Below are 25,469 nucleotides of genomic sequence, written 5' to 3' on the forward strand. Positions count from 1 at the left end.
CTTACTAGACTAGTGTTTGGTTGTAATAAACACAACTTTAAACTTCAATATATTCTAATTTTGGCTGTTGCAGCCACGATTAGAATATATTATAAATACAAATTCAATTACACCAATAATATCTAAGAAAGAACCTGAAGTTTAAACTCAATCTAAAAATAGATATAATCCAATTTATCAGGTAATCTTCCCATATAAAAGACAAGGTGCTGGAGTTCCTTTGATTGGGATCAACTTAAACATTTAAATTAAGAAATCCCGGCATTAATATTTGAGTTAAACATGATTTAAAAATGAGTGCATACTTTTATTATTATAGCAAAGTTTTACTAACTATATTTTAAACAGATTGTGCAGACTTAAAAAATTCAACATGAGACAATAAGAGAAAAATAGGCTCAGTGTTTGAATAAGGATGGAAGATTGTGTCACTTTTGGGCTTCCGGTCCTTGTAGTACCTCAGCGATTGTTTTCATCAAATGGTCAATAAGAGTGAACAAACGATGTGTGGGATCATTTCACACAATTGTATTTAGAAATGCTGAAAGTTGGAGTCAGGTATCAATACTCAATAAAATCAGGGTATAACATCAAAGTATATCCCAGTTTTATAAAGTTTCTATTTCAAAACTGTTAAAATTGTGAGTGTCAGTCTTCCAGTTCTTTCAACGTAAAAATCTTTATATCGCTTCTTAATGTGAAGCGATATAAAGTCACTTGGATGAAAGAAACCGACTACACATTTTCTCCTCCAAAATAGACAAATTTGGAAACTTAAACAACACCATCCATCAGTCCTACTAAGGGAAGTTGTCTTTTAAAGCTTCGAAAGGTTTCAGTTAAAAGTTCAGGATGGCTCCTGGAGCAGATAGCTCAACTAACTGCCTACTATAAGCTTGTTATATGCTGTGTTATTTTATAAAGAGCAAAATGGTAAGAATGTATCTTATTTTAAATACTATGTACTTTAAAAATGAAAGATAAAAAACAGTAAAATCATTGCTTAGATAAAAAATAATCTAACTGTATCAATGTGTTTAGCAGCATTCGAATTAATGATGCTAAACACGTATTTGAAATAAAAGTTGATGTGCTTTAAATAAAAGCAGTTAAACCACGTTTTACATTTGATTTAAAATCTTCAAACAGTGAGTATTTTTACTCAAGGTCATCATTCTGTGAGAATCACATACCAGCACCTACTTGAGATCCAAAACCTTCACAGTTACACACCTTTTCCCTGCAGTGTGTCCATCCTTTTCCTTTGCATGTGTCTTTAATATGCCTTCTTTAGCCATCTTGTTTCTTTTAGTAAGAGATCTCTTACCTATGCATGATTTCCCTGTGTGTAAACAGTGTACCAACTCTTAAATAGACAGTTCATGACAAAGTGACTGATTAAAGCAAATTTTCCTGACATACTAATGGCTAGCAGCTCTGTTGACCTGTCTTTACCTCTGGACCAAAGCTTAGAGTGTAAATTGATTAAATTGATCATTTAAACAGTAGCCAGGTTTATCCAGTGCTCAGTTTAAGACTAACTCTTGAGAGACTAAGCAAAAACTAGATCCATCTGTGTCAATGTGTTACACTCAAGTAGATATTTGGTGGATTTCATTTTATTAAATTGAAGTTAAATATGAGGCTTAACAATGGCAATGAATCACCGGTTACAGTCATGGTGGAACGACCCAGAAAAACCATCACTGATAACATGACGCTTGATCACTCCCAATGTTCGTAAAGAACATCTCTTCCTAATGTTTCAACTCGTTGGGCTGGACATGAGATTCTCACAGCAGGAAAACCTTAAGTTAAAACGTTCCATGTTTTAACATTGTGGAATGTTAAAACGTTAAATCGTTCTTTATAAAACGTTTTGCATAAAGAACGAGAAATGGGATCTCGTTCTTTATGCAAAAATACATAACTTGATCTGTTTTTCCTTTTATATAGAAAAGCTGCGGTTATTTGTACTGCAACTATAGATGTATAACATTATTATTCAGTAAACGACATATATTTACTGTAATTTTGAAGCATAGACTGAAACCTCTGATTTTCAAACTTTTTTCCAAGTAACAGACATTTAAAAACTGTAGCAAAATGAGACATCATCTTCATAGTGTCGTGTTATGCCATAAAAATAAAAAGAAACTAAATATTACTTAACTGTATAACCCATTACTATGTGAATAAATTTACAATAAAAATACAATGTTTGATGTCAAGAAAATTGCAAATTACGTGTTCTTTAAAATTGCTAATTTTAAAGAATATGCAATAAACACTGTATTTATTTTGGTATTGAAAATGTCCAAAATTAGACACACTTGGATATAATTCAGACAGCTACAAACTTCTGAAACGATACTTGATTAGTATGTGTTGAAAATGCATCAACAGGCATTAGCAGTATAAACACAACTCCATTGGCTGCTTGCTGGAAAATTTGCAACAATAGCCTACATGCAGGTAAGAATTTAATTTGAAATTCTAGGTTTCAACGTAAAAAACATAATCAAAATGTCAAAATTAAACAGAAAGTATTAAATGAAATTAAAAGAACAAAAATGAGTTCATACTACATCGCCATCTATTGGCCAAAGTTATGCCTAAAATCAGCTTAACAACAACAGCAATACTGATCATTTATATATATCTGTACATAACTGTAGTTAGTAAAGGATCAAATTGTATATTTTTCCACATTTTTATTCAAGTAGATGTAATGATGTTACAAAAAAAAAACATTTTTTGATCCTTTTTTCCTTAAAGCATGCAAAGGAATAAAAACTTGTGGATTGTGAAGACAATTCAATATTATAAGGATTTAATCTTTCACACAACCAGTTTCACAATAATAATAATAATAATAATAATAATAATAATAATAAAGACTTTACCTAGCTGTCTATTGCAGTGGTTTTGTAAATTTAGATCATAGAAAATTTGCGTGACCATCAAAAACTTTTCTGTTGAAAAAGGAAATCTGCTTTAGCACCTCACCGCTTTAGTACATATTTGAACTATTCTAGAGATTAACAATCTTCACATAAACAAAAAAAAATCCATCACATGTGCTTTCTATAAATGAATAAGTCAATTATTTTCTCTCGTTTTCTCTGAGTAGAGATTCCAGTTTCACCTCCCACGACTCCGTCCAGCATCACAGTTGAGCCATCAGGTGAGTACAGCTGAGCGTTGGACATTTATTTTAACGTGTGAGTGCATACGTGAGGGCGTGTTCATGCATGTGTGTGTGTGTATGCGTGTTTACACACCAGCTGTGCAGTAAAATATGCACAGAATTTGGTGGAAATGTAAGTGAATGCAAATGGAATTTTTCACCTCTTTCACTTCCTCTCTTGATTCCAGTAAAAAGTGACTGTAGGATAAATTGGATCCCACTTGCCTCTTCCCTCATTACTAGAAGGGTTCATGAATATTAAAGCCATTAGCAGCAACCATGGGATGTGCCTCCTTTAATCTCTCACACTTTCACAATTAATCAGTCTAACTGCGGCACAGTGGGGTGTTTTTTCCCCCTGCATGGGACTGGGATTTTTCACTTCGTTTGACTGATTGATACTTTATTGCTCCAAACTTCAGTGCTTTTCCAGGCTTCCTTCTCCAGGGTAGTGAGAAATAGATGGAGAGACTTTTGATCTTGCAATGCAACGAGAAGGAATCCAAACAGCTTTTATTTCATTCACGCTGCAGATGATTTTCTGACTACATATTAGCACAACCAGAACAGCCCAGGACTTGAGTTACACAAAACCCTGAGTAAAGATGTATAAAACACCTTAAAGTAAAATCATCTTTTATTTCAGCAGCATAATCTCACAATGAAAAAAATCAAACTTATATTTTGAATGTTTTTGCTCAGTAGGAGAAAAAATATCTCAGCCATAAAACCAATCAGTGGCACAGTCGTTGGTAACCCTGCTCTCCATACTTTTTGGCATGTATAACCACAAAATAGACTGTTCTGTGCCTAGTGAAACATTCTGTGTTGTTTTTTGACAAATTTTGAACTAGCATCCTGCTGAAAGACCTAACGACAACCCACACTGGCTGAATCCACCAGATATTTATTTAAAATCTCCTTCTGTTTCAGATCCATTGACACCACGCTCTCTAACTAGAGTTCCAGGGTATTTGGAAGAGAAACAGGCCCACAGCATCACAGATTGTCTACTGTACTTCAAAATTACCTCTATTGCCACTTTTTCATTCATTATTTCATTATGTTGGAGCATTTGTTTCCAAAACCTTTAATCTAAGTCATCTCACCCGATCAAAGCATACAGTTCCTTCAGACTTTAACAAACTCCACAGGTTTAGATTTGTGAGGGTAGGTAGCACAAAAAAGGCTTTTTACTGGTATTCCTCCTAAACATGGACCTAGTCTAATGGTTGTCATGGAGACTAAAAGGAGTGTTAGATTTACCAAACATTGTGTGGCTGGTTATTTTGTTAAAAGCCAATATCTCATGGGATTTTCTTACCTGGTGACTCAGTGTACTCAATCCTAATTTTTTAAAATGAAAATGAAGGAATTGTCCAAACATGCAAAAATGTTAATCAAAACAATAATGAATAAAAAAAAGACAGCAAATCAGAACCATCATAACAGAACGTCTCCAACATACTGCCATCATGAACGCTATCAATTCTAAAACAGACAACAGAAAAACCTAATGAACTAATCCATAATCAATAATGGTGATAAGAAAATAACATAGGATTCTGTAGTTCTGGAATGAACTTATTACCTGGTTGAATTTAAGAACTGGTAATTATAGAATACATTTCCTTCACTGTCTTCATATATCTTGTTCAGCAGTTATTAGTCAAACATTAGAATATTCCTAAAACTGGTGAAGTTTTTGCAGCTAAACAGGGTAAATATAACCTCAGAATATTTTCTCTTTTTTAATTTAAGTAACAGCTAAAAAAAATTTGACTGATACTGTGTTCCTCTACCTTCTTTTGTGAAGCTACCAGAGGCTGTTTGTGCACGTGTGAGCGTGCACGAGAGGCTCCAGCAGCTGTTCCCCGCAGAGGCCTCAAGTGCACTCTCAGGATATCGCTGCTCTCTCAACCCCCCGACTTCAGCTCTCTTTTCAGCGTTTTCCACCTCCTTCGTCTCCCTCTGTTTCACGCTTTGTCTTCAGATAACACTGTGGGTGGTGGGGCGCTGGAATATATGGGGGCTTTCTCTGGGCTCACTCCTCAGGAATTGGAAAATCTCTGGGATTTGGTATTCACCTAAAATAAGTGAAGGTAGAATATTGCATTTACTGTACTTTGCAAAGTATTCATATGCCTAGAACTCATTTCAAATTTACATTTTGTAAATTTGCAGCCATAAAATTCAGTCTGCTTCATTAGGATTTTATACCGAAGACCAACAAAGTAGAAAATAATTGAGAAAGGGAAGAAAAATGAGAACGTTTCACAATAAAATCTGTTGACTGCAGCATACAGTACATTTAACTTGGTTTACTCTGATATAATTTCTGAACCACCTGGCTTCAGAAGTCCAATAATTAGAGAAAAGGGATCAACATTATTTAAACAGCATCAAAGCTGACAGGTTAGGGATAATGTTATAGAAAGTTCTAAAGGGGACCTATTATGCAAAATTCACATTTTGCACAGTTTTTATCTGGGTCTCTATTGCTTCTAAAATCAGCACTTAATAAAACCACTCAGCCAATTATCCATTCTTAGATAATTTTCTAAGTTAATGTTTAGAAAATTATCTGTTTCAAAAACCTTCCAAATGACATCACAAATCAACAGATACTGCCCCTCACACAACAACTCAAGCGCACAGCCCAGCTTGTCACCTAGCAACCCCAAACAATCTCCAGCACGTTTGGTCAGCTGGTTTTACCGATGTACAATGGCAGCTGGAAAAAGCAAGTGTTTTGTTCAGAAACCACTTCCTGCATTCTTTTTGGTTATGCAGGATGCTCCACTTCTGCTTTTCAAAGATGTACAGTTGTATAATTGTGCATCTGTTTGCAGCTATTTTCAAGTTTAAATATCTGCAAACGTAGCAACTTATTTGCTACTGGCAAATAAGTTGCTACTGGCATGTGTGCCAGTAGCAACTTATTTGGATTTAAAGTGACTTAACGTGACTATTTTATAAAATAGGAAGAAATTATCAGACTAAGATCTCATGATCTATGAATGATGGAAGGTAGGAGGAGACATACTGGTCATGCACTGCACAAATCGGGCCTTTATGGAAGAGTGGCAAGAAGGAAGTCACAAGAAGTCCTTTTTGCAGTAGAAATAATAGCAAACATTCAGAAGAAGGTTCTCAGGACTCGTCAGACCAAGACTGGACTTTTTGGCTGACATCCCATCATCTCTATGGTAAAATACAGCAGCATCATGCAGTAGGGATGCTTTTCTTCAGCTGTGCTTTCTTCATCGCAACGACTGAAGTCACACAGACTGTTAGCTGTAGCACCTGATGGAGACCTTGCAAAGCCAGGGGGCCCTTTGGCCCACCCAGGTTTGACGTGTAGAGGATGCAAACATCACCCACAGAGCCTATAGAGAGGGTCGAACAACAAAAGTACCTCTGGTATTCCAGCGGCTGTGATATCACCTAGTTGGTGATTGCTTACAGATGTGGCGTGTGGGGGTGCACGTGTGTGTGGGTGTGTGTGTGCGTGGGGGGGTGTGTGTGTGTGTGTTTGAGAATGTTTGTAAGGACTTTTAACCTCCTTTTTTAAGTAAAATGACTGAGAAAGATGTACTTTATTTTCAGATGCATGCTAGACTTATAGAAAATTTAACTAAATGAAGTCCAGAGGTGAATTTAAGTGCTGATTTACTGTTTATGCAATGATAAGATGTTTTGGCCAAAAGAGATGAAAGGACCAAGCAGGGAGTAAAACCATAGGAAGAGCCGTGACAGCCAAGTAAAAGATGAGGTTCACGGATGTGAAGTCTAAAGCAGAGTGGAGTCGTGGAACAAATGACAGAAGATCTGCGGCCCGACCGTGGAGTTCGAGACATAGGAAACGATGGAAAATACGAGCGTGACGCCAACAGCTGTGAGGCAGGTGTCTCGTTGCGCCTTATGTGAAGTAGGGGAGCAGGGGTCTGCTGGGATGGAAGGACAGGAGGGAAGATGGAGTGGATATTAATTTGTCTCCTGCAGGAGGCCCTCCACCCCCACACCTCGACCACACGGAGGGCTGGAATGCGTGGAGAATAGCGCCGATGGTGTGGCCCAGACAAAACACACATTGTGCTGGTGGGTCACGGATGGTGTGAATCGCCACTCCCACGGGTCACTACAGAGACGTCTGCATGGCAACGAAATGTGGAGGAGATTAACCGCTGGTGACCTGAGCTGTGGCCGCGCGGGCCTGTCAGGATGTTAGAGTAACTAATGATGATGAGGAGATGGAGAATTGGACTGATGAGGATGATGGTGTTCATGTCCAGTGTGTGTGTGTCACGTCTGAGGCTGGAAGTGATCAGAATCTGTAGCGGACCCCTCCTCGGATTTTTTGGACATGAGTCTTTCTTCGCACACCCTTTTTGGCTCCCTCAGACTCCGCGGCGCTTCGGTCATGAATCTTATACCACTACTCAGTTATGTGAATGCTAAGAGAAGGTTTGGACACTGAATGATAGTGATCTGCAGGAAGCACAGGTAAAAGTAGACAAACAGAGCATAATTTCACAATTTGTCAGGTCACAACTATATTTTATTAGAATGCCATGTAATAAAACACTTAACAGTTTTAGATAATCAGAAATTATTGATTATTAATGGTTCCATCAATGACAACTTATTCAGATCCAGCAAAGCAACCCCAGATTCTCACATCACCACCCGCAATGTTTGAGTATTGATACTTTTCCTGAAATTGTGTGCTAGTTTTACTTTATCTTTCTACTTCTGCAGTGATATGACCCCAAATTAAAACAAAACAAAAAAATGGTGATAATCAAAGCTATTTTATGATCTACTTAATGATAGTTTGTACATATAACTAGGGTGGTTTTGATAACTTTTATCCAATAATTGGTCAAATTATTGTTATGAATTAGCTTAATAACCTGAAAAGACAAACACATTTAATGATACATATCATTACCATTCACTTCACAGCTATCTGCAGGAACACAGTATCCTATGTTGCTTTATCCCATAAGATCTCCATCTGGATACATACAGTCAAAACAATCGGGGGGCATTATTCCCCCTTCCAGGTTAGGCACTGTGTCACCTGCAGGACATTTAGTTTTGCAACAAAACATCTTTGTTTTTTTACAGAGACTCAGACTAAGACTCTGAAGAGACAAATTATTTTTCCGGCTAGCAGACAAATTTGGGATATAGAAGCTTTGATTATTTCAGGTGCGTAAAACATTAACATGACAGACATAGTTAAATTTTCTCATCCGATTTTCTTATGTCTGACTAATAATTAGATTGTTTAATTAATGCTGAAGTACATAAGACTGATAAACTATTAGATAGTGTGATTTAAAATGGCACTAATCAAAACTAAAGTGGTTATATCCTTTCTTTTTTCTTATTTGGGCGATAACATTTTCACGGTACAGCAGGTTCCTCTCTGCTGGTTTCCTGTTAAAGAGAAACTATTGTTACTAATACAGTGAGAAAAGAGGTTGGAGAGGGGAGCGTCATTTTTCTCCTCTTCTCCTTTCTCTCTCTGTGTGTCTCCTTCCAAGACAGTATCCAGGCTCGCAACTTGAATGTGAGCAGCCCAGTGAGGAGGAGCTGAGCAGAACAGCAGCTCTCTAATCTAATTACGTGCTTTATTTGCTGCAGTTTGTTTCTCAATCAGTCTGGTTAAATGAGAGAGAGCCCTCCTCCTGGGAGCCATCATTTACACCTCCTTGTTCTACCGCTCCCGTTCTTATAACTCTGTCTAGCGTTTGTCACACTTTGCATGTGGAGCCATTTGATGTGTGTTGTAAGAGTTTTGTAGCTTAGAAACTTGGACGTTGCGTTGCATTTGATCATCTGCAGCAAACATGTCAGAGCAGCTCTGATTGTGACCCGAATGTTTTGACAGGAGAGGAACGACTCAACTTTTTCTTGACAAGTTTTGCAGGCCAACCCACATCCAGACTCAAACCTTACACCTCTTAGTAGCACATAACTATGAAAGGACACATACAGAAGATTAAAATTGTGAACAAATAGAAATTTGGAAAGTGTGGCAAGCATTTTTATTGCCCCCATTAAAATCCAGTGCAATTAATTATCTTCAAAAGTCACTTAATTAGTAAATAAACTCCAGCTGTGTGTGGTTCATTCCCAGTACCCAACATGTGGACAAAAAGTGTCTTATCAGATCAGACCAAAAATAAATGTTTTATGTGGCAAGAAATGAACACATAACCACACCCTTAACACATTCCCTAAAACCCACACGGGTCAGATTTTTTTATGCCCGATCTAAGTGCTAGTGTAGATTTTTCCTCCAGATGTGGACCAGGAGGAAGTTGAGGTTCTGTGTTCAGACCACAGCAGGTGAAGCGTGCATAATTTAAGTGCCACCATTTAATTTCATTCTTCGTATGCAGCTATTGTTGTGACAGCCAGTGTGGTTTTTTTTTATCACTGCAGAGAAACATTAGATGTGTTCATCTGCTTAAAATGTGACGGGATCTGTGTTCTCTGTTCATATTAATTACACCAAATGATAATGAAATTCAACTGAATAGTTTGTGTCATAATTATCATTTCGAGAACTGATGTATAAAAACAGATTATGACAGAATTTTTGCTGATGCTGTCAGTCAAAATGACAGAAAACAAGATAATGCAACTTCAGATATCATTCTAACTGTATTGACATTTAATAAACATTTAAAAACGGTCTATTTCTCACTATGTGTGACATAATTATTCAAAATCAACTTTTATTGAACTCTTTGAATTTAAACACAGACTTTGCATGTTTAGTTTTATTTCCATCAGTCTGCAACTTATTTAGGCCTCAAGTCAATAATTTCTGGGCTCAATGGTGGCAAAACATTCCCTATACGCTGAAATTAGAGACAGTCAGTCTGGATTGACTAAGGAGGTTAAAGTACCTTTTGCTACACTTGGAAAATACCTCAATATGCTTATTTCGATAGGTGAGCTAACTTGTCTCTTTTCAATGGAAACTTCCCCACTCCTAATGCTTCGTCTTGATTTACAGGAGGACAGTCTTTGAACGACTAGATGCTTTCACCTCAACAAGCTGCAGGGGGCCAAGTTTTTCATGTTTAACATCTAAAATAAACGGCCTTGCAGTTCATTCAACCTACTACTGGCTGTTGACGGTACTGCGACTTTTTCTTCGCCGCTGTAAAGTTTTGGCTCCAAGACGAACTGTATTGGGCCTGGAAGCAGCTTGAATGAAAACGATTAGTTTAAAGGGCTGCGGGGTACTTTGATAGAGGGGGCAAAGGTCCGCCTCTCACTTACCAACTTCTTAGTGCACTGAAAGGCCAGAAAACAAAGCGCTGTAGTAACTACATCTACTTAGAACACGCAGAGCACATTTTAGCTCAGCATTACAAGACCGCTTCCCCTTCTGCTGCTTGTAACGCAGGCACAAAGGGGACATTTGTCTTCGCAGTAGGGGACTGCCTGGTCCTAAACAGGCATCTCGGGGTGCTCTCAGCGGGCCCCGGAGCTGTGTCTCAGGGGTACACTAATGGGGAACGAAAGGCTATCAAAGGGAAGTATCATGATGGCATCTAGGGGGGGTTATGAGAAAACAAAGCTGCCCTTCCACAGCCCCCTCTTCCATCATTTACATGGTAATCAGCTCCAGCTTTTATAGACTCCTCTGTTCGGTTTGTACTTTCTCTGCTACGACCGGCACCAGCTCTGAGCCCAACCACACTGTAACACAACCAGCAGCTCTGCTCATTTTTACTCTCTTCTTTTTCTTTCCCCCTCTGCCAAATTACATTCATCTTGTTTTGCTGCCTGCCTGTCTTCCACCATTCATTCTCCCTCCTCCCACTTCTCTACTCGGGCATTTCTTCCTGTCATGGCGTTCCCCAGGCAACCTCATTGTAATGGCCTATAAAGAGTAGTAAAGATTTGCTCATATCTGTGAGGTTTGTTTATATTTAGAAATCCTTCTTCCATCAGCCAAACAACATCCTACAACTTTCTGTCAAAACGAGCCATTTAGGTTTCTTTCACCATATCTGTATCAGCTGGTGAGAATAGACCAAGGGAGCAGAGATTAAGGGATTTCTCCCCGGCATTTATAAGTTAAGTTCTTTGAGCAATTTTGAAACTCCCAATTTTTGAAAAAGGTTTGATGTGAGAATAGCAGTTTTGTCTGATTCGAATTTCTCATTACAAACTATAGCTTAAGAGGCATTCAACATATATTTTTTTTCATGGCCTTCCTGTCATTTTATTTCCATTTGGGATTTCCCAATTAAGTATTTTTGAATTTGAATTTGAACGAACAATCATTATTTATTTACATGAGGATCAGAGGTGATGTCACACAGTGTTTCACAGAGAAGTTGCTAAGGGTTTTGCTAATGTTTTAGAAAATATTAGTTTGTTTTTGTTATTTTAAACTCTCCTTAGAAAACATATTAAAAACGAGTGTGGTCAGTGCAGCTGGCATTACTCAAACATCAGTTTTAGTGTTTATGCTTTGAGAAATGAAAAGCATCGCATTAAATGTGAGATTTCCAAAAGACTGGGAACATCTGCAAATATTTAATGTTCCATGACAGTCAGAGGTTAAAAGCCATAAATAGTGAGAGCGACTTACTAGTAACATGTTTAGCTTCCCTGTGTCTTTTGACAACCTTCAGCTTGAATAAAGCGCAGACATGTCTGCACTGTGACAATACAGTTTCCTATCAAATTCATTATTCTATTTTTCCTCGACTGTTTTTGAATATGTTTAACTTTGCGTCTTCCCTACTTAGTAGCAACATCCACACTGAAGAGTTTTGTGGATGCAAAGTGAACTGGTGGCATTTGTGTGCTCACTGAGCAAAACATTGTATTTTAAAGTGTCAGGGAGAACATGTTTTTTTCCCCCCCACTATTGCAGTGCTTTAACTTTGCCCAATTTAAAATATAACTTGATATTGCCCAGGTTCATACTTTGAGTATTAACTTTATTTTTCATCACACATTGCGATTACAGTATCACAGGTAATTATTTTTGTCAGCAGGTCCAAACCATCATTGCAAAAAGAACATACACTGTTTAATCAAGGCCCTTTGTGTATTTCTAGGCAAAAATCTGCTGCCTTGTGCAACCAGATGACAAACTCCAAGGACTCTTTCAGCAAGCGCTCTCAGAGTGTGTTCATTCATACACCACTGGGTGTTTGACAGCTTTTCTACAGCATGGAGCTGTGAGGCAGTGTGGGTAAGCCCACAGCCTGCTTGAGGTATTTATTTGTTCACGGCTCCAATGTGGACACCCCGCCTGCCGCCCCCCCAACCCTGTGCGAAAAAAAGACTCCCCTGCCTAACGCTTCATGGATGGCTAATTTTTCCTTCCTGACCTCCCTTTGTGTGGCAATGACCCACTTCACCGCCCCCCCAACACCTTCCACTCCCTGGAATAGCTGCCAACTCTGAGCACCCCCACACATGCAAAACTGAAAGCTTGACATGGTCCTCCTTGGGAGACTTTTTTAGTTTTATGTTTCTTATTGGGGCATTTGGGTGACAAGCCATGTGAGGCAGGTCTGCACAGACCTGAACCCTCAGACACAGTGAGAGCAAGTGGTGTTTAATCTTTGGGTAAATGTTAAATGGCACAATTGTCACTGAACACATTATGTCATAAAGCAATGCTGAGGACGTTAGACAAAGCAATCAAAAATAAATCATTTGTCAACCCATTAATCAATGCACTTTAGTGTACTTATTTTGTAACAAATATATACTTTTCTACTGTAAATTTCCACAAAACACACACACACACACACATATTATTAATCTTTAAAACTTATTACAAAATACAAATACAGCACATTATTGTTATTTCTACATTTTAACATATTACCTTCATAAACCCCCAAGAAAAAACAGTGATAGACTTATCTTTTATATTACTATTAATTTCTTTATTTGTTTACTTTTATCTTGATTGAACATTTTATATTATCATCCAAAAATATGTTTGTTATTTAATCTACTGAATTGTGAATATATTTTTATAACTTGGACATTTTTTCAACTTCACAGATTTTACCATAGAACCAATACAGTTTGTATTGTTTCAAAACTTAATCAGATAAATAAATTGTATATATACTGTATATATACATATAAACACAACATTATTTATTAATAAAAAGGTCAACATGTTTTTAAGAAATTGTCATTGATGTAAAAATATCATTTGTTTGTTTTTGCTCATTTTCCTGCTCTTTATGTTAATGTAACTGAAATCAAGTTAAGTTAATTCAGCATTGACTAATTTTGAAGTTATGCATTAGCAACCATAGATTATTAAAAAATATTCAATTGCGTTATTGATGTCTTTATTTTCCTACTGTCCTTGATGCATAATCTTTTTTTTATTCCAACAGACTGTGACTCTTACTGTAAAGCATCAAAAGGCAAACTGAAAATCAACATGAAGAAATACTGCAAGAAGGATTATGGTGAGTCAGACAAAACACTGGTCATTAAATTCATTTTTATTGTTAGTTTGCCAATAACACGTTCTTAGCAGAATTTTAAAAATTTGGAGCAAGTAGAATAAACCTTAGATATCAATGAATAAATCTAAAACAAATTTCTGTAAATGTTACTTTTTATTCTAAGCCGTAGAGTTCCTTTAAATTTCTTTCGCAGTCACAGGCCCGGTTTATTCAAAAGAGCTTTTACAGTTTTACCGATTTCCTACTTTAGCTCTGAGTAAAGAATCAAAACAGACAAAGAATCAAACAGATCTTTGAGCAATGAAGAGATGAGCAGACAAACAGAGGGGGAGAAAGGGAGCTTGAAGGAAGGAGCGGGAAATAGAATTAGACAGAGGTGTGTGTGGGTGTGTGGTGATTATCTGTGCAGCGAGACAGACAGTGGGGGCTCACTGAGAGATCCTCATTAAGGATCAGCCTACTTCCCCCCACAACCAGAGCGTCCCGTGCTGCATTCCTGCGACCATCAGTCTGCCACACCATTCAAGGTGTGGATAAGACATATGACCTCTCCCCTCTCCCACCGTCGCCCGCGTCCCCTCCCCTGATTGAAGTCAGGCTGCAGAGCCACTGAACCAAACCGGGGGCGTCCCGCAGCATACTTCAGGAGCTTGACGGATAGGTCCGGGCTTTGTTCCGCTGGGATTTGGAGGAGTTAGGGGTCAGCTTATAGACACCTCCTCTTCAACCCGGGTCTACCTCACTGGTGGTGTCGTGAGAAAAGCTGGGCCTCTGGATCGTTTGCTGTTGGTTCTGGGGGAACTACATCAAAATCGGGGCAGTAGTGAGAGTCTGCATTTTGTAAAAATGTCTGATTAAAGGGAAATTTTACATCAATTTTAGTCAAAATGAACACAAAATGTTGGCAGTTACCATTAGGAGAAGCCATTTATTTAAAAAGAGTAAAATGATGTTCTGCCAACAGAACCATCAGTCCATCATCTATCCACCCAACCCAAGATGACCATGCATTGAAGAACAGCTCTCAGATGATTTGGTATGCGTTTCGTGTGAACTGCAGCGGATTGATGACTGTAATAATATCAAGAAAAGAAAAATAAAGGCTCCGCTGAAGCACAAAAGTGTTTGTGTGCAGCTATACAAGACATTTTCTCGTATTGAGACTGACCGGTTAAAGCAGCTGTGTAACTCATGTCAGAACAAACTCTAGGGATCAGTGTAATTTAGCTTTGGCACACAACAGATCAGATCTACACAAAAGATGGTTTTGCTGTTTAAACTACTGAAGCATGAATACTTTTTTTCACTAATCCATCTTTCTGCTACTGGTCTTACAGCACCTTGTGAATTCAAGTCTCTATAACATGATTTGTCATATTTTGGAACATTATAACCACAAACGTCAATGTAACTCTTTTGAATTTTACGTGACAAACCAATGCAAAATTACTGCTTAATTTTACAGTGGAAGATTAAATTATTTTAACAAATAATGGTCTAGGTGTGGTGTGCATTTAGATTCAGCCTCCCTGGGTAAATACGTTGTAGGAGCTGCAAATACAGCTGCAAGTATTATTGTTTTTTGGGTGTGTCTCTACTGTATCTATGCATTAGCTTGCATGCATAGATACAGAAACTCTTCTTTGTGACTCAGCTGAAGCTGAAGCTGAGTCAGACTGGACGTAGAGCGTTGGTGAATAAGCTGTTCCACAGATTCTTAATCAAATTTAGGTTACAGACTTTGCTGCAGATTCAATCATTTGCTTTGCCTTTACTAGCGCAATCTAGGTTTGAAATACACACTATAGTAGCTTACAAAAACATACTCAAATGTGATTCAGGAGAGGAACAAAATCCTTGTGAAGTATATGTCACATAAAATTAGGAAATCTGAGCAGAAGTCAAACTCAGTGTGGATCTATTGAATTTGTCTCAGAAGAAGGAAAGCTTTGGAGTGTTTTAAAAAGATCAGCAGGAAGCTGGAGCTCCATGCTGTGCCAGAAAACCATGCTGCGATGCTTTGTATCCAGGCCCATGGAAAGCATTACAAGCTACCGTGGGGCGCAAGATAAGGGTTGAAATGTCTGATCTCAGCAGAACCCTGGCTATAACCAGTTTATCCACTCCAGTCTCCCCAGTAGTTGTTGACCTAATGCAAAGATGAGCTGGTGGACACAAGGAGATGCATGGGTCACCCTCAGATCACTCTTAACTTAAGCGAAATTGAGAATTAAATGCAAACTAAAAGCTAAACTTAAAAATAGGGAAAACATAGCTCCCTATTTTACATATAGAGCTAAATAAAAGATACACACAATTTTCTTTGATATGATTTAATAAAATGCTGGAGTTTAGCCAAAAAGAGAGATCGCTTTAAGAAATTAGAGCATGACATTTCCAGGCAACACGCCTACTGAAGCCATGCTCAAACCCAGCCTATTAGCTTCTGAATAAGGAAATGAATGCAAAAAATTTTACTGTACAAATAAGGATGACCTCATTATCACCAGTAATTTATTAAGCTTATAATACAATATATCAGACCCAACACTTTCAGACACAGTCTTCTAAAAGCATATATCTTGCTCCTGCTGGTGATATTTTCATGTTGAGCAAGGCAAGTGCAAGGATAAAGTTAGCATGTTTAGTCTGTTTTGATGAGACTCATTGATATTAAGACTTCACTATAATTCCACTTAAAGGTGCACAGAAAAAAACCTAAAGAAAAAAAATGTTCTTCTGCTTAATAAAGCTGATATTTTGATTTGAACGTTGTAAACTTTACTGACTAGTGTTTCAGCTGCTCTCAAAGCATGTTAAAAATGATTTGACTGGAAACCCTGAGCCAAAATGTGGGATCAGACCTCGTACCAACACAATGTTGTTTTGGTCTAGAGGGCTTCTCCTGCTTATAGGGCTCCTCAAATAGTCTAAAAATTAAAGTTCTTGCTCAGAAAATATTATATCTAATTCTTATGTTCAGAGTGTGATATTAAAGAAGGTTTCAGATTTTAAAAAAAGAAGAAAATGTACAGTTTTAGATCACTGATTGGAGATTGTAGAAACAAATCCTGCATTGTACTCGGATTTCTCTTTAATGCTGAAGGTGAAAGCGGTGACCCCATCACATGATTGTTCATCTTTAAAGCTCCCTCATAATTATAGGAGAAGCTTAATGGAGCTTAATAGAGATCTGGTCAATATAATACATATTGATACATTCTGGCGTAGGATCCATGAGCGCCTGTCTGCTCCCTGAGGGCCACGTCCGTTCATTCCTCACGTAATATCCCTGAGTGTCTGCTCAGCTAACGTCTCTAATAGCCATCTCTTGCCTCCTAATCCCATTACTGATCACACTGCTGTGTCAGTATAATAGACAAAGTGCATATGGAGCTGTATATGATAGCTGGGCTGCATACTTGGCTTTTTCACTTTGTTTAAGAGAAGACCGTAAACTACAAATGTCCATTTTTGAAAGAGGATCATATTTGCTTTAGTGTAGTTCGCTGTTAGTTATTGTACATACTGTAACTGCATGTACACTGCAAAAACACTCAATCTTACCAAGTAATTTTGGTCTAATTTCTAGTGTAAATATGTTAGTACAATTGAAATAAGACAAAACTAACTTACAAGTAACTTTTCTGCAAAATATAGATAATTGTTTTAAGTAAATAATTCCTTGATATTGATGGAAGAGGTATTTGTTCCATCGGCAGATAAATTCACTTATAACAAGACATTTTTCCTGTAACAAGTGAAATAATCTGCCAATGGAAATAGTACTTTATAAGGAATTATAAAGTACAATATTAAGGAATTATTTACTGAAAACAAGCTCCTAAATCTTGCAGAAAAGTTACTTGTAAGTTCATTTGTCATATTTCAAGTGCATTTAGAAATTTGCTCTTGAAGCTAGACTAAAGTACTTTGTAAGTTTTTGTGTTTTTTACAGTGTTCTTTTACAGCAGATTTATCTTTTGTCAACAGGTTTCTTTTTGTAATGTATTGGTAAGTAGCTTAAAGGCTTTATAAAAATCACAAGAGGCCCCAGTCTGTATTATAAGTAAATAGAAATATGTTGTGCATGTGTTGAAAGCAGTAAAATCGACTTGATGTTAACCAAGAATGTTTTGTCCTCCAATATCACATTGCAGCTGTCCAGGTGCACATCCTGAAGGCAGACAAAGCTGGCGAGTGGTGGAAATTTACCGTCAACATCATATCCGTCTACAAGCAGGGGGAAAGCCGCATCCGCAGGGGGGACCAGTTCTTATGGGTCCGTGCCAAAGACGTGGCCTGCAAGTGTCCCAAGATCAAGCCCGGGAAGAAGTACCTGCTGCTAGGGAACGACGAGGACTCCCCCGGCCAGAGCGGAGTGGTGGCGGACAAAGGAAGCCTGGTCATCCAGTGGAGGGACACGTGGGCACGCAGACTGAGAAAGTTCCAGCAGCGTGAGAAGAAAGGAAAGTGCAAGAAGCCATAGGTGGGGAGCAAGCAGAGGGGAAGCTGGAGAACGGAGAGGAATCCTCAACAGGTTCTCAGAAAAAAAAGAAGAAAAAAACAAGAGAAAGTGAGCTCAGAGAGAGACAGAGGACCCGGGACAGAGGACACTGTTTATGTCGCTGCTTTTTGTGTAGAAGCATGAAGAGAATTATTTAGGATGATTTGTATTTTCTAGTGAACTTTTGTTGAAGGAGGTCACCTTGCAGATTTGGTTTCATGGTTTATTTTACCCTGAGGTTCGTCTCTCTTGTGGATTTGGCGAATTTGCACCTATTACCAGTATATAACATTATTTGTGTTTGTTTTCTTTACTCTAGTATGAAAACCCTGTATTGAATGCTCAAATTTTTTATGGACATCCTACGCTGGTGCAAATGACAAAAAGACACTTAATTACAGCTGCAATATTGCCTCTGCATGTGTTGTTTTTTTTAACTGTATTTTTCACATATTTTCAACTGGTTTCATGGAAAGCTGTCGTTTATCTGAGGTACGTGCTGTGAAAGCTACTGTTGCTATGTCAAACCAACATACATGTGGTTGTCTTTCGTGTGCTCCGAGTCAGGAATATCTGCAGTTTAAACAATCATAATTCTCTCAGTTTTCTTTTTCGTGAGTTCTAAGATTAAGAATATGCAAGTGGAAGAAGAGGAACAGGGACAGAGTTTAGTTTTTATTTATAAAAACTCCTCAACTACACATCTTAAATCGTAAAAGCTATGATGCGTTACGCTAAGAGTACATATTCCCCCTTCTTATTTGAGAACGGTCAAATCACTTAGGTGGCTGTTGAAGGAATAATTCGAGATTTTTCAAGTGAGATTCTGTTAATAGGTTCTAAGCAGACAATATGTCAGAGCATCTCAAATAATCATCAAAAATGTAAACTAATCCACTGTATGTTGGTTAAAGATGTTCTTGTCTGTCTTTGTATACATGTGGACTTATTCTATAGAGTTTCATAAGATGGTCCAACATTTGTAACTATAACAGCTTCAGCTCCTCTCTGAAGCCTGGCTACAAGGCTCAGGAGTACGTTTAGGAGATTTTATTACCATTCTTTGAAAAGTGCATTTGTGAGGTCACATATTGATATTGGATTAGAACGCCTCACACTCTGCGTTCTGAGAGTGAACGCTGAGAGTGAGGCGTTCACTCTCAGGACACCTAAGGACGTTTAGGCCCTGATCCTAAAGATGTTTTATGATGTTTTATGTTCCCCATCTATATACAGTATATGCATTTGTTCAAAAACATTGGCACATCCTTGAAAAGTCCTGAACTATTCCTTTGAGGTACTTTTGTATTTTAATTCATATTTGAAGAGTTCATTTCTTATCAGTTTATTTAAACAAGTAATTTTTGTTACTGGCTTTTAAAGAAGACTTGCTTTTTCAAACAGCTTATCGACCAGAGCCCACTCACAGTTTTACATGAGTTTTTACATCAGATCTTAAAATATTTTTTGGAACAGTAAAGATAACAAAAATAAAGAATATGGGACATGGATACAGTCCTTGTTTTGCAACAAAATGCGATGCATGTCGCCTATTTAGAAAGTGAAAAATACTTAATTACAGCTGCATTTTTGCTACAAAGAAGACAGTAAACAGCAAAAAGCAAACAGTACTGCATGTCACATTGTAAGGGTTCAGATGTTTTACAAACTCAAATACTATACTGCTGACAGCAGATCATTAAAACTTACATTAATTAGTTTAAAATAAGTAGAAAAGTAACTAACTACAGGAACAAAGATACAAAAAGCAGGAAAATGGAAACCATAAAAGGATTATCTTAGTACCTCATGATGCATATATACATTATATACAGGACCTTTAGTAAGAGGATAACTTTATTTATCTCCACCTTCATTTGCAATGTTTTCTCAGATTTGTACTGTTTTTGCAGACATCAATGCAAGAATGCACATTGACTATAAGGACACAGAAAATTCACTTCAACATTTTGCACAAGGTGGATCGGTGGCAATCATCTGCCTGTTGATACCACTTTGCTCATCTGTTTGTACACAGTTCACTTCTCTTGAGAGGAAGAAAGTCGCAGAGCTCAGGTTATGTAAAACATAAATAATTAATGCATCGATCTTTGAAAGACAACATCAACAAAAACAAACCCAGGCATAAACAGTTTCTTGCGTCTCAAAATCACATGCATAACCTCGTCGGTGAAGTTTAATTAGGCTCACAGCGGACTGCAAATGCAAACGTTTACAGGTCGCTACTTGCTCGGCTACTAGCACGCACACCTCCAAAATGCACCTAATCTGCCTTCTGAGCAATCGAAGGAAGTTGAAAGTTTTTCAGGACGCATGGCAAAATATGCAGAAATATATTTGCCGTGCTCTCAAATAGATGCTGTGATATTTCTCAATGAGAAGGGAGAAAGATGAGAACACGTAGAATGAGCAGGAAGAAAAATGTATGAGTAGCAGCTCATATGGTTTACAATACAATTATACAATAGTAGAACAACACAGAAATCAAAATCTGCATGATTCCTTCTGATGATGCTCTTACACTGCAAAGTGTAGAATCACACGCACACACATACAAAAATGGGGTTTTCTGAATTAACAGAGATTCAGTTATGTTTGAGCGACGGAGGAGATCTAGTATAACAGAGCCTTATACATCCTTATAAAGCCATGGTGTTAATAACAGGGGTTTGACTGCAATAGATGCCTGACAAACAGATGACTGACATTATTGTGATTTAACTATACATCTAGTGTTTGATTTGTATTCGAATTTTCATGCTCTAAAGATTCAGTGCTGTTTATGAACGTGGAGCATATTTACATACTCCTGCCTTTCATTGGTAAATATTTTAGTTTTATTGCCAGCTGATGAATTTTAACCTCTAATCACACTTCTCTCATCTCTGTAGCCTCATGCTGTACTTTTCCAGCAGTCTGTAGAGCAATGGTTTGACAAGTCTCCCCGATGAAACGCCATAAACACATCAAAGCCTTGCTTTGTGATCATACTATGAATTGTAAATGTTCTTGTCACCATTGCAAAGACGTTTAGCAATGTTGTTTTACAATGCCTACTAATATATTATGGTTATTATATATGAATATATTTAATGACACAAGACATTGTGGATTTTGTCTTTTCAACTTTTTTTTTTTATTACCTGTATGTGGTTGTTTAGATTGTTGACATAAAAGAAGGAAAATAACTACTGAACACAAACTTGGTAGAACTAAATTCAGATTATCAGTTGAAATAAACTTGTTACATTGACAGATTATTTGTCTTTGTTGCTGTGATTTCTTTCTCCATTTTGCTGATGTGTTCAAAGTTTGGCATATTGTTTTATAATCTAATCTAATCCTGATTTAAGCTTCTCCACAACCTGCCATGTTGCAATTTGCTCTACAACAGCTGTACTTGTACTAACATTACATTATGTGGATCATATTTACAACTTAGGTGACTTCTGAGCTGTTTTAGAAGGGGATGAATACACATTTTTTCAGACTTTTGCTTCTACTTCACGGCTATTTGGTGCTGGTCTATCAACTAAAATCCCCATAAACTGTGTTATCGTTTGCGTTATAATGTGACAGGATGTAAATGGGTCTGCATATTTTTTCAGGCACCGTAGAATGAAGATGTGGTTCATGTGTGCAGAAATTATGTCAGCAGCCCACTCCAACTAAATATCACGTTACCAAACCCTCCAGCACTCCAGAGAAGCATGACGAGTCTCTGACATGACGGCAGACAGACAGGTATCAAGGGACTATTAACTGAAAATGTCATTTATTAGATATTACAAGCAGAGCTGATTTAACAGGAAGTAACAGAGGCGTGTTAGTAACACAGTCGAGCTGTTAGTTCTGGCTACAGTCTGTTCGATAAACATTAGAAAGTCCTAGCAAACTTATATTATTACAGTTGCTACAGCAATGCATGAGTAAATAAATGTGAATGTGAATATTGGAAGGTTACTGTACCTGATGTAAACCTGAGTCCAGCCACAGAAATACTGTAGACTTGCAGGAGGTTCTGCTGTTTGGACTAAATTACATTAAAAAAATAGTTCTCAATCTGCCAAATAATTTAACATCCAGATGATCTGTGGATGCAATGATTCAAACATTACGTTCACTACAGTAAAAGACGATTTACATTCCCACAATATTTACAGGACAGAAAAGGAAACGTCCTCAAGCCTCTTCTGCCCACAGTATAAAAACAAGCATTTGTGCTGCTAAAGGAAGAAAACTTTATTTCACATTCTTTTAGTTGGATAGTTTCCAGTGATCAGAAAGAGAGAATAAACAGAAGACCCAAGACAGTATTTCAGTGAGCATCTGTGATTTAAACTGGTCCACAGCCGCCGCTGCCACCGCCGCCATCAGCTACACGGGCCACACAGCGATCACAACGATGGCTATGAGCAGCAGCACGATCACCACCAGCATCCCTGAGCGGGCAAAAGGAAAAACAGAGAAGGATGAGATTAAGGCAGTAAGAGAAGGTAACAAACCTCTGCTGATTGCCAAAGACATCAAAACTCAAATTATGTCATATCAACTCAGATACAATGGGGAGATCAGGAGGTCTATCATCGCTGAATATCTTGAAACTTAATTAGGAATTATCATTAGGATTTGAAACTAACCTCTTTAGCTGAAATGCTAATATTTTTATCGGTTTTTTTGTCCAATGAAACATTTCATTTACACCAACAATTTGAGAGTCTCCTTAAAATATATTAATTTCTCTTAAAATACAAACATTTTGAGTTTAACATTTGCAGGAGATGGCCGGATGTTTATGAGGAGTGTAAGCATGTAAAATGGGACTTTTAACTCAACATTTGCTCCATCTGAAAGTAGCATTTTTGGACAGATAAAATCCAACAAACCTCTATCAAGGTTGCATTGATGTCGCTTTTTATGTGACTTTTACTGAGGTGCTGAAGTACTGATCACAGCTGTTGGCCCTCTCACTCAAACTGTCCAACGTTCTGCAGCATGTGCTTGGTATTTCACCCAACCATTTTTTTAGTGTTACATTTCTCTCATTCTTGTGCTTTTTACTCCCACTCCCCCCTCTGCTGCCTAATTGGCTGTTTGTCCCACAGGTGAAAAGTCAAGGCAAGGTTTAAGCCATGCGGGATAAACTAGGGTTAAAGGGGGTCCAGATGGCTTTGAAAGTCTTATTGTTCCACTGCAAGTTGCCTTATTTATTTAGTATTTTAAAGTAAACTAAAACATGGAGGGCTTATGTTTTGTTGTTTTTCCATATGTAGGTAATAACTTGAGCATTTTGTGTTTTTATTCTGTTTGAGTGGAAGGTGCTCACACAGGACATGCATGTTAGGCGTTATCGCCGGACGACACAACACCTCTCCCCACTAATCCCCAACATATGTGAGCTAAATGTAAATGTCAAAGCAGAAACATTTGCTCCGACATTTGTGATGACTCTTTAAACGCTTCCAGCTAAAAGCAAAATGCACCTCAGAATTTACTGCAATTATCCTTGTTTGCATGTAAATGATATGCAAGCAAAACCCAATGCTTATTGGATTCAGACTTAAGAATTTCATTGATCCTGATCCAACATCTGACAGAAACTCCACCTCTCAATCCATAGCAACAACAGCATCAAGGAATGAGCTTTGTAAGTTATGCATGCATTACTGTGGAGCAAGGCTCTCACACTCTTCAACTTCACATAATAGTCACTCATAAAGCCACAGTTGACACCCAAAGTGACCCCACCCTTCTTTTGTCCTTGCACCGTCACTGTCTGCCCCGGCAACTAAACATGGCCCTCCTCGCCCTCAGAGGGACCCCTGGGGTCTCATGACAATATTGGGCCTGGCATCCCCGATAGATTAGGGCGGTGCTGTGACAGTCCTGCTGAGGGAGATGGTTGGTGTCTGCTGACAGGCTGACCACCCAGGAGTCCTGCAGGAACAAGCCTGGGTTCATCCCATCTTAGCAATTTCCAGACATATCAGTAAGACAAATCACTGAAAGAAAATGATAATTGGTGAGAGTCCTGACCATACAGAGACCCCCCCGCCCCCCCTCCGAAGCTGCCGCCCCGCTCAGAGTTCAAAGACTTTTTGGACCACAAAAGATGAGCATGACCCCTAAAGGAAGGGGACATATTTTCTGTTAAGATTAACATGGAGATGTTCCTGGAAACAAAGCTGGAACAGACAAAAACTTTAATGAGTTTTTTGTTTGTTTGTTTATTCATAGGGCATTAAGAAAAAGATGGCGTATCAATAAAAGTTCTTAAATCATCCATATTTTCTCTGACACATGCAAATCAACAGATATTTAAGTCAAGGATCTTCTGTTTCGGAGTTTTCTGCAAACTGTATTAAATTTACCAACGACTTGTATTAAACAGATGCTCGTGTAGTTTTTAGGGCTCATTTTCAAAAATTTCTGTGGATAACATTTTGAATAAACAAAAAAAACAGCTATAGTGGATGTTTTTCAGCCAGCCTGTTGGCAGTGTGCAGCAACAGATAGAGGAGGTGTAGAATTGAATGACTTCTCTGCTCCATATGACCAGAGAAGACATTGGTTACTCTGGTACCTTCTAAGGAATTTCCTTTAAATAATAATAATAATAAAAAAAAAGAGTAGAAACATATTTAAAAAAAAAAAAAGAATGAGGAGTTTGGATGCCATTACTTCATTAAACCTAATACTTTAACCTAATACCAAGCCTAAACTATTGCCTATTCAGGTATAAACTAAACTAATCTATCTAGTATTTCACAAGTAGGCTAAACTATGAAAGAATCTCACTTACATAAAAACATCACCGGCAAGAAAACTTGATGAAAAATATAAAACAACTTAAACATTTATATATTATTGCTTCTTTTTTCTCCACCAACATATCCTAACATGCATAAGAAATAACACAAATGTTAGGAGAAAATTAAATCAACACAAAAACTAGTGCTGCAGTTGTAGTTAAAGTACGGTAATCCAAATCACAGCAATACTCGGGGAAAGTTTCCTCTGAAATCTCCCGTAGTACTGAGTGTGTAACTTAGTTGGGATTCAAGTCACCTCTGGGTTTTATAGGGCTGCTGAAGTGGCTCTACAAGCTGGAGATTAGCTAAGTCAATTGGAGTCATCATGAAGTGATGCTGTGTGTTGAGGATCTTCTAACTCACATTGCACTACAACAGATCCTGTAGTCCTTCAGACTAATCTGACACACTGATCCAACTAAACTAAAAAACACTTGTTAGTTTCT

At 37.8% G+C, this 25,469-nt stretch overlaps 2 protein-coding genes across 2 annotated transcripts in view; one reads left to right on the forward strand and one right to left on the reverse strand.

Annotated features, from left to right (window-relative positions):
- Positions 1-21,471, forward strand: part of LOC116719814 (netrin-1) — a 73,254-nt gene extending 51,783 nt beyond the window's left edge. The window contains exons 5-7 of the mRNA XM_032562528.1: positions 3,134-3,187; positions 13,609-13,683; positions 17,844-21,471. Coding sequence (XP_032418419.1) covers positions 3,134-3,187; positions 13,609-13,683; positions 17,844-18,172 — 458 coding nt within the window. The 3' untranslated portion in view covers positions 18,173-21,471. The remainder of the gene's footprint in view (positions 1-3,133; positions 3,188-13,608; positions 13,684-17,843) is intronic.
- Positions 21,472-21,960: 489 nt separating this feature from the next.
- stx8 (syntaxin 8) overlaps positions 21,961-25,469 on the reverse strand; it is a 32,316-nt gene continuing 28,807 nt past the window's right edge. Inside the window, exon 8 of the mRNA XM_032562529.1 lies at positions 21,961-22,653. Within this exon, the coding sequence (XP_032418420.1) occupies positions 22,589-22,653 (65 nt within the window). The 3' untranslated portion in view covers positions 21,961-22,588. The remainder of the gene's footprint in view (positions 22,654-25,469) is intronic.

Source organism: Xiphophorus hellerii, chromosome 5, assembly GCF_003331165.1.
Source record: "Xiphophorus hellerii strain 12219 chromosome 5, Xiphophorus_hellerii-4.1, whole genome shotgun sequence".
NCBI lineage: Eukaryota > Metazoa > Chordata > Actinopteri > Cyprinodontiformes > Poeciliidae > Xiphophorus > Xiphophorus hellerii.